This window comes from Mustela erminea, chromosome X, assembly GCF_009829155.1.
Source record: "Mustela erminea isolate mMusErm1 chromosome X, mMusErm1.Pri, whole genome shotgun sequence".
Lineage (NCBI taxonomy): Eukaryota > Metazoa > Chordata > Mammalia > Carnivora > Mustelidae > Mustela > Mustela erminea.
This window is the reverse complement of record NC_045635.1, coordinates 1143935-1167861: the sequence shown is the minus strand read 5'-3', so window position 1 is coordinate 1167861 and position 23927 is coordinate 1143935. Positions and strand designations below refer to the sequence as shown.

The 23927-nt window shown below is 49.9% G+C and overlaps 1 protein-coding gene across 4 annotated transcripts in view; it reads left to right on the top strand.

Annotated features, from left to right (window-relative positions):
* The window catches only part of DHRSX (dehydrogenase/reductase X-linked), a 147363-nt gene extending 123720 nt beyond the window's left edge, over positions 1–23643 (top strand). For 3 of the 4 annotated variants that reach the window (XM_032331735.1, XM_032331737.1, XM_032331738.1), the window contains 2 exons: positions 4972–5179; positions 19029–19488. In XM_032331735.1, coding sequence (XP_032187626.1) covers positions 4972–5179; positions 19029–19232 — 412 coding nt within the window. In that variant the 3' untranslated portion in view covers positions 19233–19488. Of the gene's footprint in view, positions 1–4971; positions 5180–19028; positions 19489–20506 lie in introns of those variants that run through there. The other variant, XM_032331736.1, reaches the window with a different exon arrangement.
* Positions 23644–23927: the final 284 nt, after the last annotated feature.

The window sequence follows — 23927 nt, the reverse complement described above, 5'->3', positions numbered from 1 at the left end:
CTCAGGACAGACGAGGGTGCTCCCAGGTGCAAAGGTAGCAGAACCTCATTGACCCAGGAATGGCTGCTCCAAGGGTCACTGACAAAGATGCTTCTCCGGGTAAAACTGATGAGTGGGTGTCCGTGCATCATGGGGCCTCGTCCACCAAGACCCCGCTGGAGACAGCAGTGCCCCCCATGCGGTCTCCTTCCAGAGGGCAAAGACACCCTCCACGTGGGATCTTCTCCCTGCAAAACATTGGCTTCTTGGGTGAGTCAGTCCATGAAGCATCTGCCTTTGGCTCAGGTCACGATCCCAGGATCCCCGTGGAGCACGGAGCCTGTTTCTCCCTCTCCCTTTGCCTGCAGCCGCCCCCCTGCTTGTGGTCCGTCTCTCAAATAAATAATTAAAAACCTTCATAGTGGCTCCTGTTCAGGGCAGAAGACTTGCTTTTTCTGTATATGCTTCCCCTTTTTGCAAAATATGGAGCAAATTAACATCCTCGGGAAACTGCATTTTCGGGTTGTGTTCCGAGCAACGTTACTTTCATGCAATAGCTCATGCTCACGGTTTGCGTGTCCTGGGGCGGCTGTGACCAAGGACCGGAGACTGGGTTGTTCTAAACCACGGTGGTTTACTGGCTGCCGGTTCTGGGGGCTGGATGTCTGGGATCCAGGTGGAGCTGGGCTGGTTCCTTCCCGAGCCTCTGGGGGAGAATGTGTTCCGGGCTGCTCTCCAGGGTTCTGGGGATGGCCAGCAGACTTTCGCACGTGCGTGCCCCCGTCTCTGCGTCTATCCTCACGGCACCATATTCCCTCTGTGCCCCTGTACGTGATCTTCCCTTCATGCGTGCCCGTCGGTGTCCAAATTCTCTTTTGTGTAAATTCAGCAGTCACACAGGGTGAGCGCCCCATCCTAAAGCCCTCATGTAAACTCAGTTGCCTCTCTAAGAACCGTCTTCCCATGCAGGGTTTTATTGTGCGACCCTGGAGGCAGGACTCCAACACATCTTCCTTGTGGGGGGCACAGTTCGATGCATAAGGATCCCCGTGCACTGTTCCCAAGGTGACAGGTCCTTGCGCTTCTCCAGAACCGTTTCTTCCAGGCTGACCTCCCTTTGGAGCCAAACCCCTTGAGATGATGTAGGCATGTGTGTGCATTGTGGGGAAAATAGCTGTTTTGGTTTGAGTTTCCCAAACGGCTTTAATTTCCAGGGGGGAGCTCATCCATTTGTGCATCTGTAAACACGAATTCCCAGCCTGTTATATCACTGTGACGCCCCGAAGCTTTTGAAGACTTATGCGGTGTTCTGGGAAGCATGACGGGCTGCTGATGTGCCCGTGATGGTTTCCCCCAACAACCACGCCTGGCCTTTGCTCAGGACTGAAATGTGCACGTGGTCGGCAACGTCCTGCGCTGTTTCCGGGGAGACGTGGAGCCCCTTCTGGGCTCACCGGGCTTCCTGGGCCCCTCCTGGCCGCTCTGTGTTTCCAGAGTCCTCGGGAATAGCAGACGTGGAAAACCAGGGATCAGGGTGACGCAGTACGTGTCCATGGTACCCGGGGAAATCTCGTGTCTGGAGATGAGGGATCCTTGGTCTGCAACGGGTGCTACTCATCCTTGTTCCCTAAGAGACTACCCGTTATTGGACCCACTGAGCTCCTGGGTTCACGGTGGCCACCAGACGTTCCCTCATCGCTGGCCATGGGCTTGTGCATTAAAGACCCAGAAGGAAAATAACGCAGCTGATTAATAGGACGCAGGCATCATACCCACGGCTGTGCTGCCTCCCGCACGTGAATTTACCGGAGGCCAGCAGACGCATCAGGACGGCTAACGGTCCCTGCGGATCTGTACAAAAGGAAGCCGTCCGCGAGGCCAGCGTGGGGGGCACGGACTGGTGACTCACGCACGGGGCACAGCATTCATCAACATCATGGATGAAGACCTCGTCCCTTGTACTAAACTCTCCGCGTCGGCTGGGCCCTCGCGACCTCCAGCTGCAAGGAGAGAAGGAAGTGGCCGACGTCGAGCTGAAAACGTGGGCAAACACCGTGGATGATACGAAATCCAGGGACACGTGTGTCTTACGGAAATAAGAAAACCCAAGACATTGTGTTTTTCAACGGCTCGAGGTACTGTCTGTCTAATGAATCCCGGGGTCCTATGTGCGAAAGTTTCCGGTCTACCGGGGAGGACGTCAGGAAACCCACTGCTTCTGGAACCGTTAAAGTAATACAGAAGGTCCGTGGTTTTCTAGGACGGACGGGGAGGTGACGACGGTTCTACAAAATGTGGACGTTGCGGTGTAGGGCAGCTCTGCTGAGAAGGAGGACTGACTGCTGGGGTGGGGGTCGTTCACGAACCCATTGAAAATGGGTTGTTGCATGTGGTATAGACAGGTGTACACTGCTCTCCCCAGATCTCAGTAAAAGCAGAACTTCCAGGAAACTCACAAATCTTACTAAACTAACCCTTTAATTTCCATGAAAAAGATACCTTTTCACAATTTACCACCTCTGGACGCCCAGACCGCTTTTCCTTTGTCTCCTCACCCCTGCACCATTTACCAAGCTTTGTTAAATTGTGTGTAAACCCAAGCCTAGTGGTGCCTTTGGGGTTTTTTCCTTTTTCCTATGAAGCCCTGCATACATGTAAAGTGGAAAAGCAAAATTCGCATGATTTCACCCTGTACATCTGGCCATCCTCAGTTTAATTTGCAGCCCTCCGGGACAGAACTCAAAAGTATAGGAGAGGAGATTTTCTGCCCCTCCAAAAGTCTGCCACATTACCGTCTCTAACTTCTGTTTTCTACCGACCTTTGAATTATTCCTGAAGGAATTACACCAAAAAGTGTTTTATTATTTTCAAAATAAGGATCCGTGTTTATGTCTTTCGGTTCGACTTCCTGACAATCCGTAGTACAAAACCAGCGAAGTAAACATTCCGTGTAGACCCGAACCACGCAGCCATTTCCCGAATTAGTTCGTTTACCCTCACGCGGTGAGAACCGTTATTTGATTCTCTGTTTCTGCTCCCTCTTCGGTGTTAACGTTCAATCTCTTTATTGTTTTCCGAGCCAAGTGCCTTTGCAGTCCTCGGGGTTTGATTTAGAAAACCTCAGTAGGGGGATCGCGTCCTCCTGTTCATTTGCACTGATTCCTTCCCGTTTCCGCTGTGCATGTTTCTTTGTCCATAAATCTGCCGGGGAAACCTCTCCTGAAATCACTCCTCCTTCTTGGACTTTTTCCATCTCTCCCGTAGGGAAACATGCTGACTTTTTTCCTCCATTGAGTATTTCTAACGATCTCTGGTTCGTTCTTCTTCGGGCTACGCTATAAAGCCACAGTTGCAGACCTCATGGTTTACCCTGGAGAAATGGGTGTATCGATCTTTCACGCCCTTTACGGGCCCGAACCCGGCGATGCTGAGAAGGCGGCGTCCGAGGCTGCCCGTGCCCGTGGCGCATACGTGGTCCAAAGCCAAGACGAAACTCGGCATGGATTTCCCTGCACTTAATCACGGCTCGTTTCCTGCCGCCTTCTTCTCTCCTCTGCGGGGAGCGGACGGGAGACATTTGCCAAAAACAAGTCTCTTGACGATAATTGGAGGGTTGTGGCTTGTCTTGCGTTGGGGAGGGTATTGGGGCTCTGAACTGCCCTAGATCTTTGTCGTGATCCCTCCCTCCAAACACAACGGCCGTGTTGAGAATTCTTCCGGGCAACGCTCCTTGAGAAGTTCACCCAGCGACCGCCTTTGCTGACCCGCCGCCCTGCACCGGTCCCTCAAGACGGAGGAACCTGGGACACCGGCGAGCGAGCGCGGGAAGAGACAGGAGCTCTCCTTGGCCCCGACAGGAATGCAGAATGGCTTGGTCACTTGGGAGGACAGCCGGGCCGTTGCTGACGGAACCGAGCACCCCCTCACCGTGAGGTCCCCAAATCATGCTCTTTGACCTTCGCCCAGAGGGGCTGCAGGCACAGCCACCCGGAAACCTGCCCACGGATGTTTCTAGGAGCGTGGTTGCTGGTGGCCGGAACCTGGAGGCCACCGAGCTGTCCTTCAGCAGGTGCCTAGATAAAAAGCAAACAAAGACGGTTGCTGACCAGGGCTCGGGAGAGGGACAGCTGGACAGGTGGGGCACGGAGGGCTTTTAGGGCCGTGAATGCAGAGGGTATGCATGTCCTTGTACATTTGTCCGAACCCGTAGAATGCGCACCCCCAGGTAAATTCTGATGCAGCCCGGGTTAGGGGATGCTGGTCATGGGGGAGGCTGTCGTGTGTGGGGACAGGGAGGGGTGCACGGGGAACCTCTGGCCCTGCCTCTTCATGGCCCCGTGAACCCAAAACGGCTCTAACAACATGCGTTCTATTAAAAAATGCTACGATCACGTTCCTAGCCCGTCACAGAGGCCCGAGGATGACAAGGTCGACACAAGTCTGGAGACACAAGCGTGCATGTCTGTATAATGACCATGAAATGTAACCACGTGCTTCCCCGTAGAAAAGCGAGTGAAAAGTCAGGGTGTTTGCCCCAGGCTTTCCGAGCGGGGCTGTCGGCGCGGTTTCCGGTCTCCCGCGAACAGCGGATGCGGGGAGAATCGCCCCATTTTTGCGCTCACTGGAGGGCATGGGGGGCGTCCTGTTCTGTTTCTGCACGTCGGGTCGCGCATCTGCACGACACTCGGGAGATGAAGCCCCAGGGAGGTCATATAAACCACAGAACCCTCCGGTGCACGGGGAGTGGAAAATGGACATGAAGCCTCAGGATACCCCAGGGGCAGACAGCGGGCAGGAGGCTGGGGGCTCTGCAGGTGAGGGACCTGAGCAGGAAGGAACTTCAGCACGTGGAGACCTGAGTGGGTGAGGAACCCAGGCAGATAGGGACCTGGACCCGTAGGGACCCCGGCAGGTAGGGACCCAGACTGTTAGGGACCTGGGCAGGTGAGGGATGCACCGGCGTCTCACACGTGTCCCTGGTTGCTTCCACAGCCGCAGCTACTCCCCGCACGGTGCCTACGCCCAAAGCAAGCTGGCCCTTGTCCTGTTCACCTACCACCTGCAGAGGCTGCTGGCCGCCCAGGGGAGCCCCGTGACCGCCAACGTGGTTGACCCCGGCGTGGTCAACACCGACCTCTACCGACACGTCTTCTGGGGCACGCGTCTCATCAAGAAGCTCTTCAGCTGGTGGTTCTTCAAGGTAGGCCTCCTGCGGTTGCTTTGCTGAGCCCGTTTGCTGTGCCCTGCCCCCACGGCCGGCCGGCCCCCTCGAGGCCACGTCGGTGCCGTTGGGTCAACACTCAGAAGTGCGAGCAACCCGGCGTCCGGGTCGCTGACGTCGGAAACCCAGCAGCACAGCCTCCCCATGTGTGCATTTCAAGCAGTTTTGGTGTTTTTTTCCACGAAGGAGAAAACCGATTTTGCAGACAGAGGACAGGGCTCTGCTTTGCGCCGTGACCAGAGAGTCACACGCCGTGCACGTTTCTGAATCCAAGTCTGGTTGATTTCCGATGCACAAAAGTCCACGCAATTTCTGGTGTCCAAAACCGTGCATGGGCCTCCCACATGTCCCACGGGTCCCACGAGGGGACAGCAGAGGCTTTGCTCCAAGACAGGACACTCCCATTGTGGGGGCAGCACATGAGCAGGTGACACAGGGGGCCAAGGCCAGCCAGTAGCAATCTCGGAGGAACACTGAGCCTCCATGACGTGTACCTGTCCCCATGCACACGGCATGAATTCTGCACAAGGTGGAAACAAGACACCCCACCAGGGTAGGCACTTCTAAAATTCTCATATCCCCCACTTTTTTCTCCTGGTATTTTTATATTTCGTTCTCAGACACGTGGTCCCATTTAAATTTCCGGGTTTTTTTTTTTTTTAAATGATCCGTGAGTGGACAGGAATCCTGGTTCTTGGAACAGCTCCTTGTGCGTTTGCTGCCGTCCAGTTTCCGCCGGTGTTGCCGGCCCAGCCGTGGGGCTCAGGCATATCCTCTCCGGCTTCCAGGGTCTTGGCGAGGGCACAGTGTTCGTTTCCTCCCTGCGGTGAGGTTGCAAACTTTAGAGGTGACGAGCTCCAGGGCCGTGGGGGGCAGGGCACGTGCCTTCAGTGACGGACGTGGCTGTGAATTCCCCACCTCTGGGCTCTGCGTGCACTAGTGTTTCGGGGCCATTCCAGCACATGGGAATGTCTGTGGGCACTGGGGAGCCAGCGTCTGGCCGCTGCTGTGTGTAATGACCTCCTGTATGACCCTGGGATTCTTTTTCTGCGTCACAGCTCCCCTTAAAAATCCAAATTTTCTTTACGCACCTGAGTTTTTGAATGAACCCTTTGTTCACGTGCTTTTCCCCGCGTTTCCCCCCCATGGGGACCTGCTGACTCAGGAGAAAACAAAAAAACGAAATGATAGAAAACATTCCGTATCATTAACGGGTCATGAACCCGGTTTGTCGTGTTGCACATCTCCCCGACCCCAACTTTCTTGTCACTCGCGGTCCTCGATGGGGCTTTAAGCCAAAATCGAGTCAAAGGCGCTAAAAATGGGTCGTCAGTCGTCTCCCGAGGTACAGTTAGGTTTTGTCGTGCTGTTGAGCCTTCCCGTGTGGGCTTTCCGCTGATCCTGGAAGGAACGGACGTTCCTTTTCTAAATGCCCACGTGTTCCCGTCTGTTCTGAAGTCACCGGTGTGCTCGCGCAGTGCCCCCGTGCCCCACCGTGGCTTCGTTTTCATGGCTTCCTTCTCTCTTAGCCCTGGTTGTGTTTCCCGGGGTCAGCTTCTCGATGCTTTGCAAGTGGAAGAAAGCACCGTGGATGATGGGAACCCATCTGTTTCTTCACCCCGTTTCTCTGTTCCTACATTTACGCGGCGGCCGGGTTTCTCCCGTAGAAAACAACGGAGAGAAGTAGGATGAGAGGGTTATAGGGTCGAGGAGAACCGGCTAGAATAAGACATGACAGGAGCGGGTGGCATGGGGTAGGATAAGATAGGATAGAAGTAATATGATGCAGTAGCATCGGACGGGATAAGAAACAATGAGAGAGCAAAATAGGGTAGGCTGGGATAGAAGAGATACAATAGAACAAGAAAGAGTAACATAGGGTAGCATAGGGTAGGGCCGAACGGGAAAGGGTAGGATATGATAGAATAAGAAAGAATCGAATACAATAATGGTGAGATGGGATAACATTGCAATAGGATAGGATAGTGTAGACAGAATAAAATAACACAGGATAGGACAGGACAGAAAAGGATGGGGGACGGTAAGATAGAGTAAGAAAGAATAAACTAGAATAATGATGGGATAAGATAGGACAGGGTAGCGTAGCATAGACGGAATAAAATACTCTAGGCTAGGATAGGATACCGTGAGATAGGCTAGGACAGAGCAGGATAAGCTAGGAAAAGACAGAATAAGAAAAAATGGAATAGAATAATAATGGGATACGATAGGATAGAATAGGGTAGGTTACGTTAGGATAGGATAGGTTAAGATAGGATAGGATAGACATAAAATAATAAATAATAAAATTATTATTAAAATAATACAGGATAAGATAGCAGAGGACAGAACGGGATAGGGTCGGATAAGATAGAATAAGAAAGAATAGAATAGAATAATGGTGAGATACGATAGCATACGGTACGATAGGGTAGCATAGCATAGACGGAATAAAATAATACAGGATAGGATAGGGTACCGTAAGATAGGATAGGACAGAACAGGATAGGGAAGGATAATATAGAATAAGAAAGAATAAATAAGAATAGAATAATGATGGAATAGGATAGGACAGGACAGGACAGCATGTAGGATAAGAGAGAATAAGAAAAAATGGAGTAGAATAATGATGGGATAGGATAGGTTAGGATAGACAGAATAAAATAATACAGGATAAGATAGCAGAGGACAGAACAGGATACGGTAGGGTAAGATAGAATAAGAAAGAATAGAATAGAATAATGATGGGATAGGTTAGGATTGGATAGGATAGGAAAGCGTAGACAGAATAAGCTAATAGAGGGTAGGATAGCACAGAACCGAACGGGATAGGGTCCGGTAAGAGAGAATAAGAAAGAATACAGTAGAATAATGGTGGGAAGGGGTAAGACCGGATAGGATGAGACAGAATAGAATAAAATAGGACAGGATAGGCTAGAACAGAGTAGGATCCAATAACATAAAATAGAACGGGAAAGGAGAGGGTAACCCTCAGGACAAAACCGGCAGGGATTTCTAACTTAATTTGGGCGGGGACCTTGAGATTTCACAAAGAGATATTTTTTTTTTTTTTTGTCTGAGAATCATTTGTCTTTCCTTTCACTTGGGTCTTTCTCGATGCCGGAGATTTTGTGACTTGTAGTAAAAACACCTGTTTGGTCTTTGTCCGGCTTCTGTCCTAAAATCCTTGGAATTTCCGGTGAAGACAGCCATTGGGGTTTTTTCTGTTATGCGAATGAGGGGACGTTTGGAAAGTCCCGAAGCCTGGGGCTGGTGGCGGGGGGAGCCAACCCCAGAAGTTTCCGCTCCACCTCGTGACCTTCGGACGGAGAGGAGAGAGGCTGGAGGTTGTATCGGTCCCTAGTGACCGATGATGTAATCCGTCACGCCTCTGCAATAACGCCTCCCTCTCTAGAAATGGAAAGGGCAGGGTTCCAAGAGCTTCTGGGTTGGTGAACACGTGCAGTTTTGGAGTGCGAGGTGCCCCTGGCGAGGCCATGGAAGGCACACGCCCTTCCCCACACCTGGCCCCATGCACACTTTTTCTGTCTGTTCCTGAATTACAACCCTTTATAGGAAACCCGTGATGTAGTGAGTGACGTGTTTCTTTGGGGTCTGTGAGTCGCTCTAGCAGATTACTAGAACCCCAGGAGGAGGTCCTGGGAACCTCCAATCTAGCTGGTGGGTCAGAACCATGGGTGACAACCTGGATTTGTGACGGGCATCTGACCTAGGGGGCGAAAGGCAGTCTTGTAGGGCTGAGCCTTGGGAGCTTTGACACCATGGCCAAGTATATAGGTCAGAACTGGGTTGGATTGTAGGGTACCCTGATGGTGTCTGGGAATTGCTTGATGGTGCGTTGCGGATGGTCACCCCACATCTTGGAATTGGTGACCAGAATCCTAATGCTTTTCAGGGCTGTCTTATTATTAATTATCAGTACATAACCATACCTTTCCTATTGCATTTATTCGCAATGGTTTTACAGAGTTTTGATGTTTGTTTGTGTGGCATATCAGTTTTATTAAAAATACTGCAAACCGTGAAGGCAGCGAAATACATGAAACACTTAGAAGTCGGTGATAAGTGAGTACACACGTTGTCACACCACGTGGATGTGCCCACGCTTTCCCCCAAATGCACCTGCAAACGCTAACCCCTACCCCACCCGTAGAATGAACGGTTTTCTTGTTTCTCGTTATAAATGTCTCACGCATGTGTGTCTGTGAAATTTAAATTTGCATTCTTTGATCCTTTGGTAAGTAGAATAAGATCTGTGATTTGCTTTTTTTGTTTGTTTAGTAGTTAGTTACCCCGGGGGCAGCTGTAAAAAGTGACCACAGACCAAAAGACTGAAACCACAGAGATTCCTCTTCGCCCAGCTGGGGAGACCAGATGTCTGAGATCCAGGCGGGGCAGGACCACAGAGATCCAGGCGGGGCAGGGCCTTGCTCCCTCCTGAGGTTCTAGGGCAGGGCCCTTCCTGCGTCTTCCAGCTTCTGGGGCTCCAGATGTCCCTGGGCTTGTGGTCACGTCCCTTCCATCTCTGCCTCCATCTTCACGTGGCTTCTCCTCTGCATCTGTGTGTCCTCTTCTGTGTCTTACAAGGACACCCGTCATTGGATCCAGGACCTCCCTGATCCAGGGTGAGCTCATCTCAGATCCTTCCCTTCATCACTTCTGCAAAGACCCTGTTTCCAAATAAGGTCACATTCACATGTACTCGGGGTCAAGACTTCAACTTGTGTTTTGGGGGGTACCCCGTGGAACCCACAACCCTCCATGTGAAATGTTTAAAATCAATCCCTGTGGACCCGTGAAGTCGTTTCTGTCCTGGGGGTGTATATTCCACATGGGTGGACAACACGGCTTTGCTCCATCTCCGGATCGGGAGCATTTGGGGTGTTTCCAGTTCTTTGGGGTTTCCAGCAGTGTTGCCTTGAGGGATCACTCCTACATCTCCACATCTGCTTCTGTCCCAGTTTCTCTATGGAGCATAGCAAGCTCTGGCATGAGAAGGTTTTAGAAGGTGAGAAGGTTCTAGAAGGTTCTCTTGTCCACATTTTCTGGAGCATTCCATTGGACTTTCAAGGACAGTCTTACCAAAACCTGCTCCAAATACTGTGAGACTGTGTCAGGTCTTACATCCGTCTTGATGCTATCACGGATGTCCTGATTTTAAGAGATTTTCAGTCTATTTAATGTAATTAATCTAATTTTGAAGCCATATTGATTTTTTAATGTGCAAATATCATATCCCCTCTTCTTTCTAGAATGTATGTTTCTCTTGAAAATGTTCTTATGTAAGATAGAGTCAGTTCAATAATACATGGTGTAGGTGACTCATATCTTACTTTCCACTTTGAGGGTGAAGCACGTAATGTCTCTCTCTTATATTTATTAGGATTTGCACATTTTACTTTTTTATGGACTGTGCTGCGTATCACTCCCATTTTGCTCTTCCTTTGAATGAGGGTTGAATATTTAATCGTACAGAAATAAAACAGTTCGGTACATAGGCAAACTACGGCCAACAGGCCGGCCATATGGTTTTGTCAATAAAGTTTTATTGGCACACGTGCTTGTTCATTCTCGCGTTCTTCCTGGGATAAAGGCAGAGCTGAGTAGTTACGACAGACCCCCAGATGGCCCACCAAGTGGGAAATATTTCCTGTCTGGTCCTTTACAGAAAATGTTTGCTGACTCTGGTCTAGAGAGATGATTGTGTTTTTCTTTGCTTTAACTCCCTTATTCAGATAATGTGGACCAGTATGTTTCTTTAGAAAGAATCGCGTCCAGTTTCTACAGGGATTCTCAGTTATTCCCCAGTAGACTAGTCCTTTGGTTCTCCAGCCGCTTCATTGATGACTTCTCTCTTGGCGTTTACCCCAGTGCTGTAGATCTCCTTCTGTGCCATCTTTGTCAAGTTGGCATCCTAAAGCCTTGATGATTGGGTTTAAAAAAAAAAAAAAAAGTCAAAGAATGAGACAATGGAGAAGCCCATTTCCCCCCACATTTTTCTCTCTTACACTTCAGCCTAATGGAATGATCATGACAAGTCTGTGCATTTGAAGACTGGAAATATTAGCCTTTGCACACCCTCTGGGTTTGGGAATTTTCAGAAGGATAGTTCCAGTTCAGCTTTCCAATTTTTCTTTTATCCGTATTGCTTGCTTGGGGACTCGTCGCTCTTCTCAAGTCAGTGTAGACGGCTCCATCCCGTCGATAACTGTTTCTTCAAGCCTGGGAATTAAGGAGGACAGTTACCGAACCTCTTCTCAGGGTCTGCCTTCCTTGCCTGCTGGTGGTTCCATCTGAGCAACTCTCACGAAGTCAGCCGTGCCCTGGAGCTCCCTTTAGTGCCTAATTACCTGCCTTCCCTTTCAGTGTGCCTTCCTACAAACGCATGATTTGGTGTCTCCCTCCCCAAGCAGTTTGTAAAGGCGACAGGTTTGGTGTGTCCACACATGATGACCATTCTGTACACGTGGGCTCTGTCGGGCTCTGTCGGGCTCTGTGCGAGCGTCAGTGAAGCTTTTCAGAGGGCATGAGACCCAGTGAAGCCAGTGCTGATGCAGAAATCCTGCATCTCTCAGGTCTTGGGGCCGTTGCATTGGGATACCATCCCTATCTGAACCAACCATCACTAAGTCTTATAGGTTAGGGTCCGTGGGTACCATGGAAAAGCGTGAATCTCGGTGCTGGGTACCTCGGGACCCTTGTGAGGAATTCACCTCAACCAATGCCAGGCCTCTTTGAAATCACTTTCTACACCAGCCTCCAACTAAAAAGGATCAAACTGACAGTGTAGAATGGGCCCACATCCCAACAACCTATAGGACGTAGTGATGGTTGGTTCTCTTTAGTATGCATTTGAATCAACCCAGTCGTGGGGCCATTGATTGCTTTTTGATGGAAGTGTCAGGAGAGTGGTACGTTTAATTAATCAACTCAAGGACACACGTCCCGCGATGCTTCTCCCCACCTCTGCGTCCTCAGCTTCTCCCCATCATCCCTCAGCATTCAAGCACACTGAAATAACAACCTTCAGTTGACCTTGTATCATGCTACAGGAACCTACCACCATTCCGCTTCCATCCTGGGATGTAGGAGATCCCCAGTGATCCCGGGGAGCCCAGGGTCATCACAGGGGTCCTCATAACGGAGAGGACGGAGGGTTACAAGTCAGAGAAGGAGAGGGGACAGGAGACAGACTCTCTCCTGGAGGATCCAGCCGATGCCCCCTCTGAGATTCATCTTAGACACCTGAGCTTATAGAATGTTAAGATGATAAATCTGTGCTGTTTTAAGCCACCGAGTTTCTGATCCTTCTCCAAGAATACCCAAAGGAAACTCAGGTCCTCCTTCCTTGGATCTTAGCTGTCCAGACTGCTGTCAAGACAAAGATCTTATCTTTGCCCAGTGTGTTGGGTTCAGCTGCTCCCCTGTAAAGCAGGTGGGATAAGACCCACCTCGCAGGTATATCATGAAGATTACATCAAATCAGGTGGGCTCATACAGGAGGATTGGAAGAGGGAGTCAGTCATTGATTCTCATTCAGGCTGATGATGCGTCGTGCACCCCTCCAGGCATAGAGTGATCAAGACGGATCACTGAGGCATCAAGGGAGGCATCTCCCATAGATGTACCCAGGGCTCTGGGAACTCGACTCGTTACCACTCCTTTTGACTTTGAGCATTTTGCATGAGTGACAAAAGGACAAATAGGGTGGCAGTAGTCTGCCCTAGTGTTAGGGGCAAGAGGAGAAGGCCTTGCTGGGGATGGAGCCTTTGAAGGTGGATTGAAGGCTAAACCAGGGTCCATGAGCAATGCTGGAACTATACGTGATGCAGAAAGTTGTTCAAGATGGCGGGTGGTCAAACGGACGCCACCTCTTTCTTAGCTGTGTCCCCCAGCTGAACCCAAGACTGGGAAATGATCTGAGCTGCCCATGTCTCAATTCTCCCAAAAGCAGCTGTTCCCAGCCCTACTGCAGGTGTCCAAAGAGAGAAGCTCATCATGTGTTAGAAGCCATGGCCACGTTACTAGGTTAGGGCTGGGTGCCCGTTGAGAAATGTCAGTGAGGAAGTAATAGGATCAAACCCATGCAACCTACAAAGTATCTGATGGACTGCAGGACACGGGGGCACCTGGGGTCTGTTTATAGACCACTCCAGTGGTGGAGGTGGTACTCCAGTGGTGGAGAGGGAGAGAAATCATCCCGAACACTAGTCCCGAGATAAAATGAAGACATCTTGACTGTGGCTCTGGGAGACTCAAGGGTAATTCTGGGGTTTCTCACTCAGGAAAATGAGGGTAATGGTGGTGCCTATCCCAGACATGGGGTGATGAGAAATGCCCAGGAGGGGATTTGGGGATGCTTGACCGTGAGGTGGGTGAAGGAGGGTGTCTACTTTCAGATGCCAACTGGGCTGCCATGCATGTGTCTGTGGCTCAGAGGAGAGTGAGGTCAGCTTTTCACGTCAAAGATGAAGACAGGGAAGGAGAGGAGAAAGGAAGCTGTAGGCGTGGGGAATGGACCTCTAGGGAGGCAGATTAAGGACCAAGATGGAGAGGGTTGGGGTCTCTGGGAGAAGCGAGATCTGGCCACCCCTTCCCTTGCCTTCCCATCCTCCGCGATGCCCCTCGCTTTGGTAATTTGTTAATTCTGGATAATAATATCTCATAAGATTGTTGTGAAAATTGCTAACATAATATATGTGGAAGCATTTCCGATACTGTAAAGCCCTGTGTAATTAGGTAATTATAAGGCATTCATGTTTCCCTCCAACCCGACATTGCTTGCAGCTCTATTTAGCATGCTTTAAATTTCATCCTCTTTCTACCACGTGTGCTGCTGCTGCTGCTGCTGCTGCTTTTCTTTTTTTTTTTTTTTTTTCACCCGCTTGTGCCCAAACATCACCCCACAGCCCCTGCCTCTTGTCAACTCCGCGGTGGTAGGGATTATTTTCAAAATTGCCTTTCTTGGCCCCGAGAGCCCACAAAACGTTGGGGAGCATTTAATAAACATTTGTTGGGATGAATCAAATTGAAACTTGGTGCGTCGCTGCCAGGTCCAGCCCCGGTTTCATGCAGAGCCGACCTTTAACTAGAAACACAACGGAGCCCTCTTCCCTGGTCTCCCAGCGGGCATCTGGTTCTTCAGTGATCCTCCTGCCTCTGATGGAAGCAACACGTCCACTGTTGGGTTTGCTTTCACTTTTTACAATTCTTTACGGATGATCTTTATTTCATTGTTTTGTTTTGTTTCATTTTTTACAAGCTGCCGATAAAATGGGATAAGTTATTTATGCCGGGGGAACCATTGTCTCGAGGATCTTCTTATCTGTGCAGAAGCCGACTGATTTCTGTGTACTCGGCACCCAAGAAACACACTTCATCCTCCTGGGAATGAGCTTGAATACAGCTCTTCTCAACTCCAGTGACACAGGGGCAGATACCAAATTTTGCTGGGGAGTTCGATAGATCTGCAGACTTTCCATTTGATTGAGATCATCTGCCCTTGGTTTTCCTTGAGGCCAGAATGAGAGAACAGCCAATTTGGGTCTTTCTGTGTATCTGCCTTAATTAGGTAGTTGCCAATTTGCCGCCATGATGCTCATCATCATAGACCTGAATTCCCAGCTGAGTACCTGGATCCCAGGTACTTTCGTAGAGGAGACAATCCCTGCAGACGAATTAAACACAGCGAAACAAAAAGAAACAGTGAATAAATTGTAGAATTCCATGCTCGGCTTAGAAAATTCCAGGAGAGGAGCGTGGTCATAGAAACCAGCACAAAATGTCCATTTTCTTGTTGAAGAGCAGCGTTGAGTTTCATCAGCTATCTTCCTATTGATCGTCCTTGGCAAATTAAGCAAGAGGTTCTGCCTCATTGACCTGTTCTGGTTGGCGATCATTAGCGTGTTGGAGTTTCATGAGCTCGGAGCTCTCAGCAGGTCGTGGGCTGTGCTGAGCTTCTCTAGGACGTGAAGTTCCAGCACCAAATGACCCAAACAGTGATCCTGGGAAAGAAGAAAGGATTAGTAACTCTCTTTGCTGGGAGTGAACAACCCCAAGCTTGAAGTTATTAGTCATGAGATAACATCTACGTGTTCACCATGCAAGGACAGACTGGAAAGGTCATAGGAGAGGAAGCCTTTTGATCTTGCCTTTTTGACAACATGGCGCCCCTACATGAAGCCCCGAGTTAGCAAGGGAGCACCACAGTGAAAACGATCTTTGAGGGCAGCAGGGCTTTGTGCTGGTCCCGTTCGCAGTCAACTCACATGGTTTTCCTTGTCGGTGTGTATGTGTGATGGCTCCCTGGGGACATCCAGCCAATGAGCTGGTGCCCAGCCAGTGGTCGATCACCGCACCATGAGCCACAGGTGCAAGACATCTATAACAAGAACACAAAGCAAACAGAAACACAGGAAAAGTGAGCAAAGAGAGAAGGAATAGAAAAAGCCCATGCATGGTGCACGTGTTTCTTATGCTCCGCTGAAGGTGACTTCACCTCTACTGTGACTGTAGTGTGCAAGGTTCTAGCTCAGAGAGATTCAGGAAAAGACAAGCAGTTGTTGCTTCTTTGTGGATTTTTTCATAACCTAGAACACAGCATCATTCAAATATAGATCTTGGTGTTAGGACACGTATTCCTCAGCTTGGGTGGCGTTAGAGTCCCACAGACTGGGGAGGCTTAGAAACAGGTACTTGTTACTCATAGGTTGGAGACTTCCTAAGTCTTCACGTCATGGACAGAGGGAGAGCTCTCTACTGGACATGCATGGCCTTCTGCCTGTGTCCTCATGTGATAGAGGGAGAGCTCTCTACTGGACATGCATGGCCATCTGCCTGTGTCTTCACGTGATGGACAGAGGGAGAGCTCTGGGGTCTCCAACTCTTCTTATAAGGACACCAGTCCCATTGTCGGGGCTCCCACCCTCAAGACTTCATGTAACCCTAATCACCTCCCAATGGCTCCACCTGCTAATACCATCCCATTGAGGGTTAGGGCTTCCACATAGGAACTGGGGGAGGACAGGACACGTACATTCAGGCCGTCACAAGATATATGTATTCACTGGAGACGTATTTAAGAAACGTCTCCTGCCTGTTGGGGTCTTTGCTGGTCTTAGGTCTATCTTAAAGAATCTGAGCATGTCCCTCCCATGAGTACAGGAGACGAGTAGAGTCATAAGCACCTGTTCCATGGGAAGGGTGTGCACACACAGCTCGTTCCTGGGATGGGCACACAGCTGCCAGAGCTACCTGTCACTGCTGCCCTCCATAGACTAACATTCCCGGTTGGAGAGGAGAAATCATTTGGACATTAAATTAGTCTTCCCGGGCTGTCGAGACAATGTACCACAGATGGGGTGGCTTCAACCACAGACATTCATTGTCTTTCAGACCCGGAGGCTGGGTGTCTGAGATCCAGACGGGGCCAAGGCTGGTTCCTCCTGAGGCTTCTCTCCTTGGCGTGTAGACCTTATGTCCTCCCTGTGTCCCCGCATGGTCGTCCCTCTGTGCATGTCTGTGTCCTCATCTCTTCTTATAAGGACCCAAACCCTCTTGGATCAGGGTCCCCACCAACAACCTCCTTTGACTTTAATCCCCTCTTTAAAGACCCCCACTTCCAAAAAAGCCCCATTCTGAGGTCCCGGGGGTGAGGTCTTCAATATGTGCATTTGCGGGGACATGGTCCAGCGTCTTTCAGGCATTCTGGTTGATGTTCAACCTTCCGGTTCAGCAGACGTCGGCTGCCCAGACAGAGGCAGGAGCTGTGCCCCATGGACGTTCTCCACTCATGCTCTCTCCCTGCATGAGACATGTCCTGTTGTAGAAGCTCCCCGGGACTCAGACGTCCACCTAAACCCACTCTCCCACCAGCCTCTGGACTCATTTCTTGGAGAAGTCAGCACGTGCTATGGGTGAGGGATGTTGACTGGGAAGCTGGTGGCCCTGGGTTCTTAACCCTAGCTCCTCCCCCCATCAACTGTGTCCCATGGGGGAAAGACTAGTCTTTTCTGAGCCTTGGGTCCTCATCTGTAAAATGGGTGTTAGTGCTTAGTACAGTGCCCAGCCCGTAGTATGGTCACCCGGGTCATGGTTACTGTGGATCATTTGCAGTTGGGTTTCTACTGGCCAGAGCTTTCCACTCGTACGATGTCCTGCGTTTCTCCCTGACAATTTTGTGGGAGAACTTTTTCTGGAATTGCCGTTTTCCAGGAGAGGAAATAGTCTTAGGCAGGAGGACGATACAGCAGTGATCTCGCAGTTCACAGGCGGTGACGTCGAAATTTAAACCCGGGTCCTGAGAAATTTGTGTGTCTCCTCCCAACTCCAGACGACGCAGATAAATCCCCAAAGGTCCAAGTTGTGTGACTGTGTGTGTGCATGTGGGTGAGTGGGAGCACATGTGCATGCACATGGACGTGACCGTGTGTCCGTGTGCGTGTTTATACACACACGTGCCCCTCAACATTTATCATGACCCGCTCCCTTTTACACAGGCAGGACCAATAATTGCTCGGATGGGGCATGATTAGGATGTGATATGCAACGTAATGAGAAATAAATGAATAAAACCATCTATTTCGTGAGCTGTCAAAACATTTACGAATTAAAGAATACAAATGAAATCTCATTTCCGTCTTCATTATCAGCCCAAGGCCTTGAAAATGTTCTACAAACGATCCGCGGTTGCTTTTCGAAGCCCAGCATCTATCATGTATTTAAGCCCGTGATAGTTGGGTAAGTGGATGTGATTAATTCTCCACGAGACGTATTATAGCCACGAAACAGCTCCTTTTTTCAGCCCCCTTGGATGTGAGCAGAGCTGGGTGGTCAGGGCCAGCGTGGGGGATGGTGAGGGCGTCTAGGTGTAAACGTGGGTGCGGGTACGTCAGTGCGTATGTCTGTCCAAGGAAGAGAAGATGCGTTTACGGGACTGTGATACATTTATCGGAAAAATCCGTGCAGTTCAAACCTGGGTTGGTCAGGGGTCAGCTGTATAGACTTACAGAGTCTGGTAAGAAGCCTTGGAGGATTGAGCCAATTTCCATAAATTGATTAAACAAGACAAGCTCCTGAAAAAGTCTTTATCTTCTCAGGGGGAAACTCTGTTGGCTTCCAGATCTAGAATCGTAGCCGCAGATGGAGGTGCTTTGGTTCCTGCCATTTCCAATCTCTTGAGCTCCTCCTGGCTCACTGGCACCCACTGACCACGCCAACCCACTGACCACGCCAACCCTTGACCACACCAACCCAATGACCATGCCAACCCACTGACCACGCCGACTCCCACCCCAGAATGCAGGGTGTGCCGTGTTCCCACGTTGCCTCCTTCCGCCAGAGTCAAATCTCCAAACCTCACGTGTCCTCTGCATTTTAAGCTCCTACTTGGACTTTGCTTTCCCCGTGAGCAGTGACCATAGCCCAGGAATGCTTCCTTCCCCGCAGGAAGCTCACCAAAAGAGCCTTTCTCCAAGGTGGTCACGTTTTACCCGCTTGCTACCTAGTGTTGCTTAAACACAGAGGCTCAGGGTTCATCCGCTTTGACCAGTGCATATGCATTCTGGGTTCACCAGGAGCTGCAAAACTGGACTGTCCTCATCACAGATTTTAATATGCATTATTGCCTATGGAAATGGATTAACCCATCAGCTCGGCTAGGTTGTACACGTGGCTTTCCGCTTGAGTATCCCAACCCAGGAGATGAGCGTGCTGTGTCTTACCCAGCTACATCTGTGGGAGTCCTGAGAATCCCATGCACACTGCCCTGAAGGCTAACGTGTCCCGGCCTTCTTCCTTCTCCCCACAGACCCCAGATGAAGGAGCCTGGACATCCGTCTACGCGGCAGTCACCCCAGACCTGGAAGGAATAGGCGGCCGCTACCTTTACAACGAGAAAGAGACCAAGTCTCTCGCGGTCACGTATGACCTAGATCTTCAAAGAGAATTGTGGGCCAGGAGTTGCCAGATGACCGGCATCACTGACGTGACCCCGAGCACCTTCTCGGGGTAGCTGTCACGTCGGGGAAGACCTTGCCTTCAGTCCAGCAAACACAGGTCTGTGACAGATCCCCGTGTCTGCATTGTTCACAGCTGCCTGCCTTCAGGGCTGTGTGCCCAGAGGTCTCCTGTCTGCTCTCCTGTCTTGGCAGGAAGTCAAGGACCAAAAGGAACATTGAATGTCATTCCCAAGGAGGTGGTCCCAAAGCCATCAATCATGTGCCAGATTTCTGCAAGTGCCATAAACAATTAAATGCTGCCTAATCCCACTGTGCAGTCTTCCTTGTTTCGCGCAGTGCAGGGACCAGATTTGGGAGACACATTCCGGGTCAGGTAGGCACTTTCAGAGGAGCAGAACCACTAGGGCTGTAGAGGGCTTGGGGTCCCCTAGGTCCTTTGTTCTTCCATTCACCCATTTTTTCCAGACTCCCAGCTTTGAATTATGGGCCCGTGAAACAGAGACATGAGCCTTCCCCTGTCTGTCGGGTTAAGGCTCAAGTAACAACCCATATTCTACTCCATCCTTTGAGAGTCACCTGGTCCCAGGTTCCACCTATAGCCTTAGAGCTGCTGTCATGATCTGTCTCAAGCCCATGAGTCATGTGACCCTAACCAGACGTGTTAGGGATTCTCTATAACAGGTGGGAGCAAAGGGTCCTAGACAACATTCGCTATATGGTTTTCTAGGACAGGGCGAGAGGGATCTGGATGGCCCTCCCCATGGGGCTCTGCAGGATGGGAATGAGGAGGGGGCTCTGATCAGCACTCACCATAGGTGTCTATAGCACAGGGATGAGGAGAGGGGTCTGGACAGCACTCCCCATGGAGTTCTGTAGGACAGACACAAGACAGGGATCTAGGTGGCACTCCCCATGGGATTCTATAGGACAAGGAGGAGGCAAGGGTCTAGATGGCAACCCCCATGGGTTCTACAGGACAGGAATGAGGGGAGGAGTCTGTAATCACTCTGTGCAACATCTTGTGGGACAGGGAAAGGCATTCGTGACTATTTGTTTTGGGCAACACGTAAAGGAAGGGGCCTCGGTTTCCCTGTCACTCACCATCACATTGCCACCTGTGAACTTCTCCTGGGTTGTTTCTCATTCAGAATGTCCATTTACACTTCTCCTGACATCCTTCCTAGAGGTTTCTGTAGGGCCTGGTTTATGCTTAAACCATGATACTGAAGTAGCCACAAACATCTCTGATGCCCAGTCATGGGTGTTGATCACAGCTCATCAGACCCCACCTGAGCTGGACATCTTCTGGTTCCTCCCTTATCTGTAGGCACAGGCAGCTTGTCTACCAGGAGAATGAATGGTGATCCATACACAGTCGGACAGAGACGGAGGGTCTTTGGGGCTGTATCTAGTTGGTCCCTGTAGGGGTGGAATTATGATCCCCTTCAAAAGATACCTCCATGCGCTCACCCCTGAGAACCTACGGATGTGATTCTACTTGGAGAGATCATCTTTACGATGGAATCAAGATCTTAGGATAAGGAGATCATCCTGGCTTATTTAGGTATAATCAGTGTAATCACAAGTTTCCTATCAGAGATAGCAGAGATTTGATTACAAAATAGGAAGAGGTCATGTGACCATGGAGACAGAGACAGAAAGGACATGGCCACAAACCCAAGGACACCTAGAGCCCCCAGAAGAGGCAAGAAGACCTTTCTCTGGAGCCTCTGGGCTCTGCCCTGCCTGGATCTCAGCAGCCCTGCCCTGCCTGGATCTCAGACTTCTGGTCTTCAGAGTTGTGGGAGGACGAATTCCTGTGGCTTTTAAGCCACCAAGGTTGATAGGAATGTGTTACAGGAAACTCATACAGATCCCTGTGGTTCTATTTCCCAAAGTTTACGGGCACCATCCTTGACTTCAGGGCTCACCCTTACTCAGCTACCAGTCAGGCAAGGAAGGCTCAGTCCTCTCTCTAAGGATGTTTACAGACTCCAACATGGACAGACAAGCCACTTGAAAATGCAGCAGAAAGGACACCACTGCCTGCGTGCTGCTGGACTGCACTCTGAACTTCCAGAACAGTGACTACTGGTCATCCGACCATCTATTCCTTCAGTTAACAGAATCTCACCAAACACCCAAATCTGATGTCGACTCTGGGCACACGCGTGCTTTGGAAGAGCCAGCAGCTCTTCTAGCATGGGGCTCACACGGGACACAGGGACAGATGCTTTCTAGGATTGCCTCTTGGTTGTTCCAGGATGGGTGCAGTGGCACCATGAAGCAGTTTAGGGATCTGCTGTCCTGGAATGGAGCATGACTTCATGGGAATTTAGTAAAATACAAAGGAATGTCATTGCTCTGGTTTGGGTTATTTGAGAGTGCGCATGACGGATTCTCTTTCAGTGACAGAGTTCTCTGACTTTCTTGGCCAAGGTGGTCAACCTTAAACAAATCTTCTCAACAAAGATGCTGACAGTCTCTCCCAAAGTCCAGCTAGGCTGATGGGTTTTGCTGGCCCACTGGGGGAGTGTCTGAAAATGATTACTGCTCATCCCTACCCTCAGTAGAACTCCAGGGTTCATTCTTCTGGACCTCAGCATTTCTGTAGAGCTCAAGCCATCCTCTTGTTCAACCAAGTTCAAGACCCAACCTGAACCAGATGTACTCAGACTGCATCTTCTATCCCTAAGTGCTGGCATGTCCTCAGACTGCTCAGATGTTCTACTAAAGCCCTGAAGCCCAGATTAAGGTCTTTTAGACCTAGAATCATGATCAAGATGTTCTTCATCTGATTTTTTGAGCAGCCAGGACTCGGTGCCAAAAAACAGCATCTCGAATTCTGGAAGATGCCAACCTTGGAGCATTGATGGGTCATCAAGGACCATATTACAGCTTGAGGCTGTCAGACACAAGTGCCAGTGACGGTCATCATTATCACAAAGGTACTTTCCAAGTAGAGGCTCATGACGGTGTTGGTAGGATGACTCCTGTCCAAGCCAGCATCCTCTATCACTGAGAAAACAAGCGCGCCAGGGTCTGACAGATGCTGCAGTCCTCGGGCTGAGAAGATGCAATCCAAGAGCAATCTGAACTTTGTAGGACCCTGGCCTCAGATTGTTCTTATTTGTTACACGACAGCCCTTTTGTTGCTCTTCCTCCCTGGGAGAGAGAAAGAGAAGGAAAACAACAACACATGGTTAAACATGGTTCTGGAGAAGTTAGCAGACGCCCTCGACCCGTGATCGTAAAATGCCTCGGTGCTTGGAGACACTTCCCAGCAGCTGGAGAATTCGTGCGGATCTCTGGGTGAGTAAAGCTCATTTTGTGACTTGGCAGGCACTGGGGGTTCTGGGTTGGAGCCTGTCACTCATGTTAGGGGATCCGTGAGGGTCTCTGAGCCCCACCAGGGTGATGACTTTCCATCCATGAGTAAGACTTGAGTCAGTAGTTGGACTCAGGATGCATGCGTTTCTCTTCTCGGTAAAGCTGTTCTTTTGTTCCTTCAGTGTAGCAATGGTGAGTTTTGTTTTGGTTCCGCAGTGGGAGGGACCACTTCATTCATTCATCTCTTCATTCATTCATTCATTCATTCATTTCTACCAAGCCAGGCTCTGAGGAAACAAACTCGATCAAGTTGAGTGGGACCTAGCTCTTGTCCCAAAGGAGCTGGAGGTCTGTGATGGACTGATAATGACCTCCGTGGATATTAGGTTCCAATCCCTGGAATCTGGAGATTTCACTGGATAGGACAGCAGAGACTTTTAACAAGAAAGAGTGAGTTCAGCAAAGGATGGCCTGCGTAGGACACAAGCTCTGTCTGGATGCCAACTGGATGTTGAAGGTTTCTGTATCATGAACAGGTGGCATGGGCACCTCTCATCTTGCCTGTTTGGAAATTCAACCATACAAGGTGCACTGGGCTCCCTCCAAGGTGGGACAGGTCAGGAGACGAGATAGGGGAAGCTTCTTGGATTGATGTACAGGTCAGGGGGGACATCCCATGTCCCACTGGATGTGAACTTTGGGAAGCGTGCAGTCTTGCAGTGGGCACCATCGTTAAGTCTTCGGGTCTGTCTTTCTGAGCCTTGTCTACTGAGTAATGATGCTAACATGACCTTGTCTGCACCCAGGTTTGCTGAGACAACAAAACCTATGTATGCACTCTGCTTGAGGAAAGTTCAGGAATAACTCTATGACACCCATGGTTTTGCAGGCAGGGTCTGGATTTAATTTGTCATTTAAGTGGAGAAATCATACTTGACCCTTGAACAGCACAAGGCTGGGTGTGCCCAGCCTCTATGCACTCAAAAATCTACATATAATTTTTGACTTCCCCCAAAACTTCGTTCCTGGGAGCCTGCTGTTGACCAGAAGCCTGACCAATAATGTAGTCAATTAATATTTTGTATATTCTGTGTATTATATTGTGTTCCTACAATAAAAATAAACTACAGAAAATAAAGTGTGATTAAGAAAATCATAGGAAGAGAAGAGACATTGACAAGATTGTGCTATATTTATCAAAAAAAGTCTGCATCTGAGTGGACCTGTGCAATTCACACTGTGTTGTTCAAGGGTCAGCTATAGTTGGAGTTGTATTTTCTGTCATCTGGATACCAGTATCCTAGGCATTGAGCCTAGAGCCATAGCTTTTTACCAAATGCCATAAAAGCACAAACACCTAGATTTAAGTTGCTCCTGCTTTCCTGGAAGGGGCGGTATGTGAACCTCTGTGCCTAGTA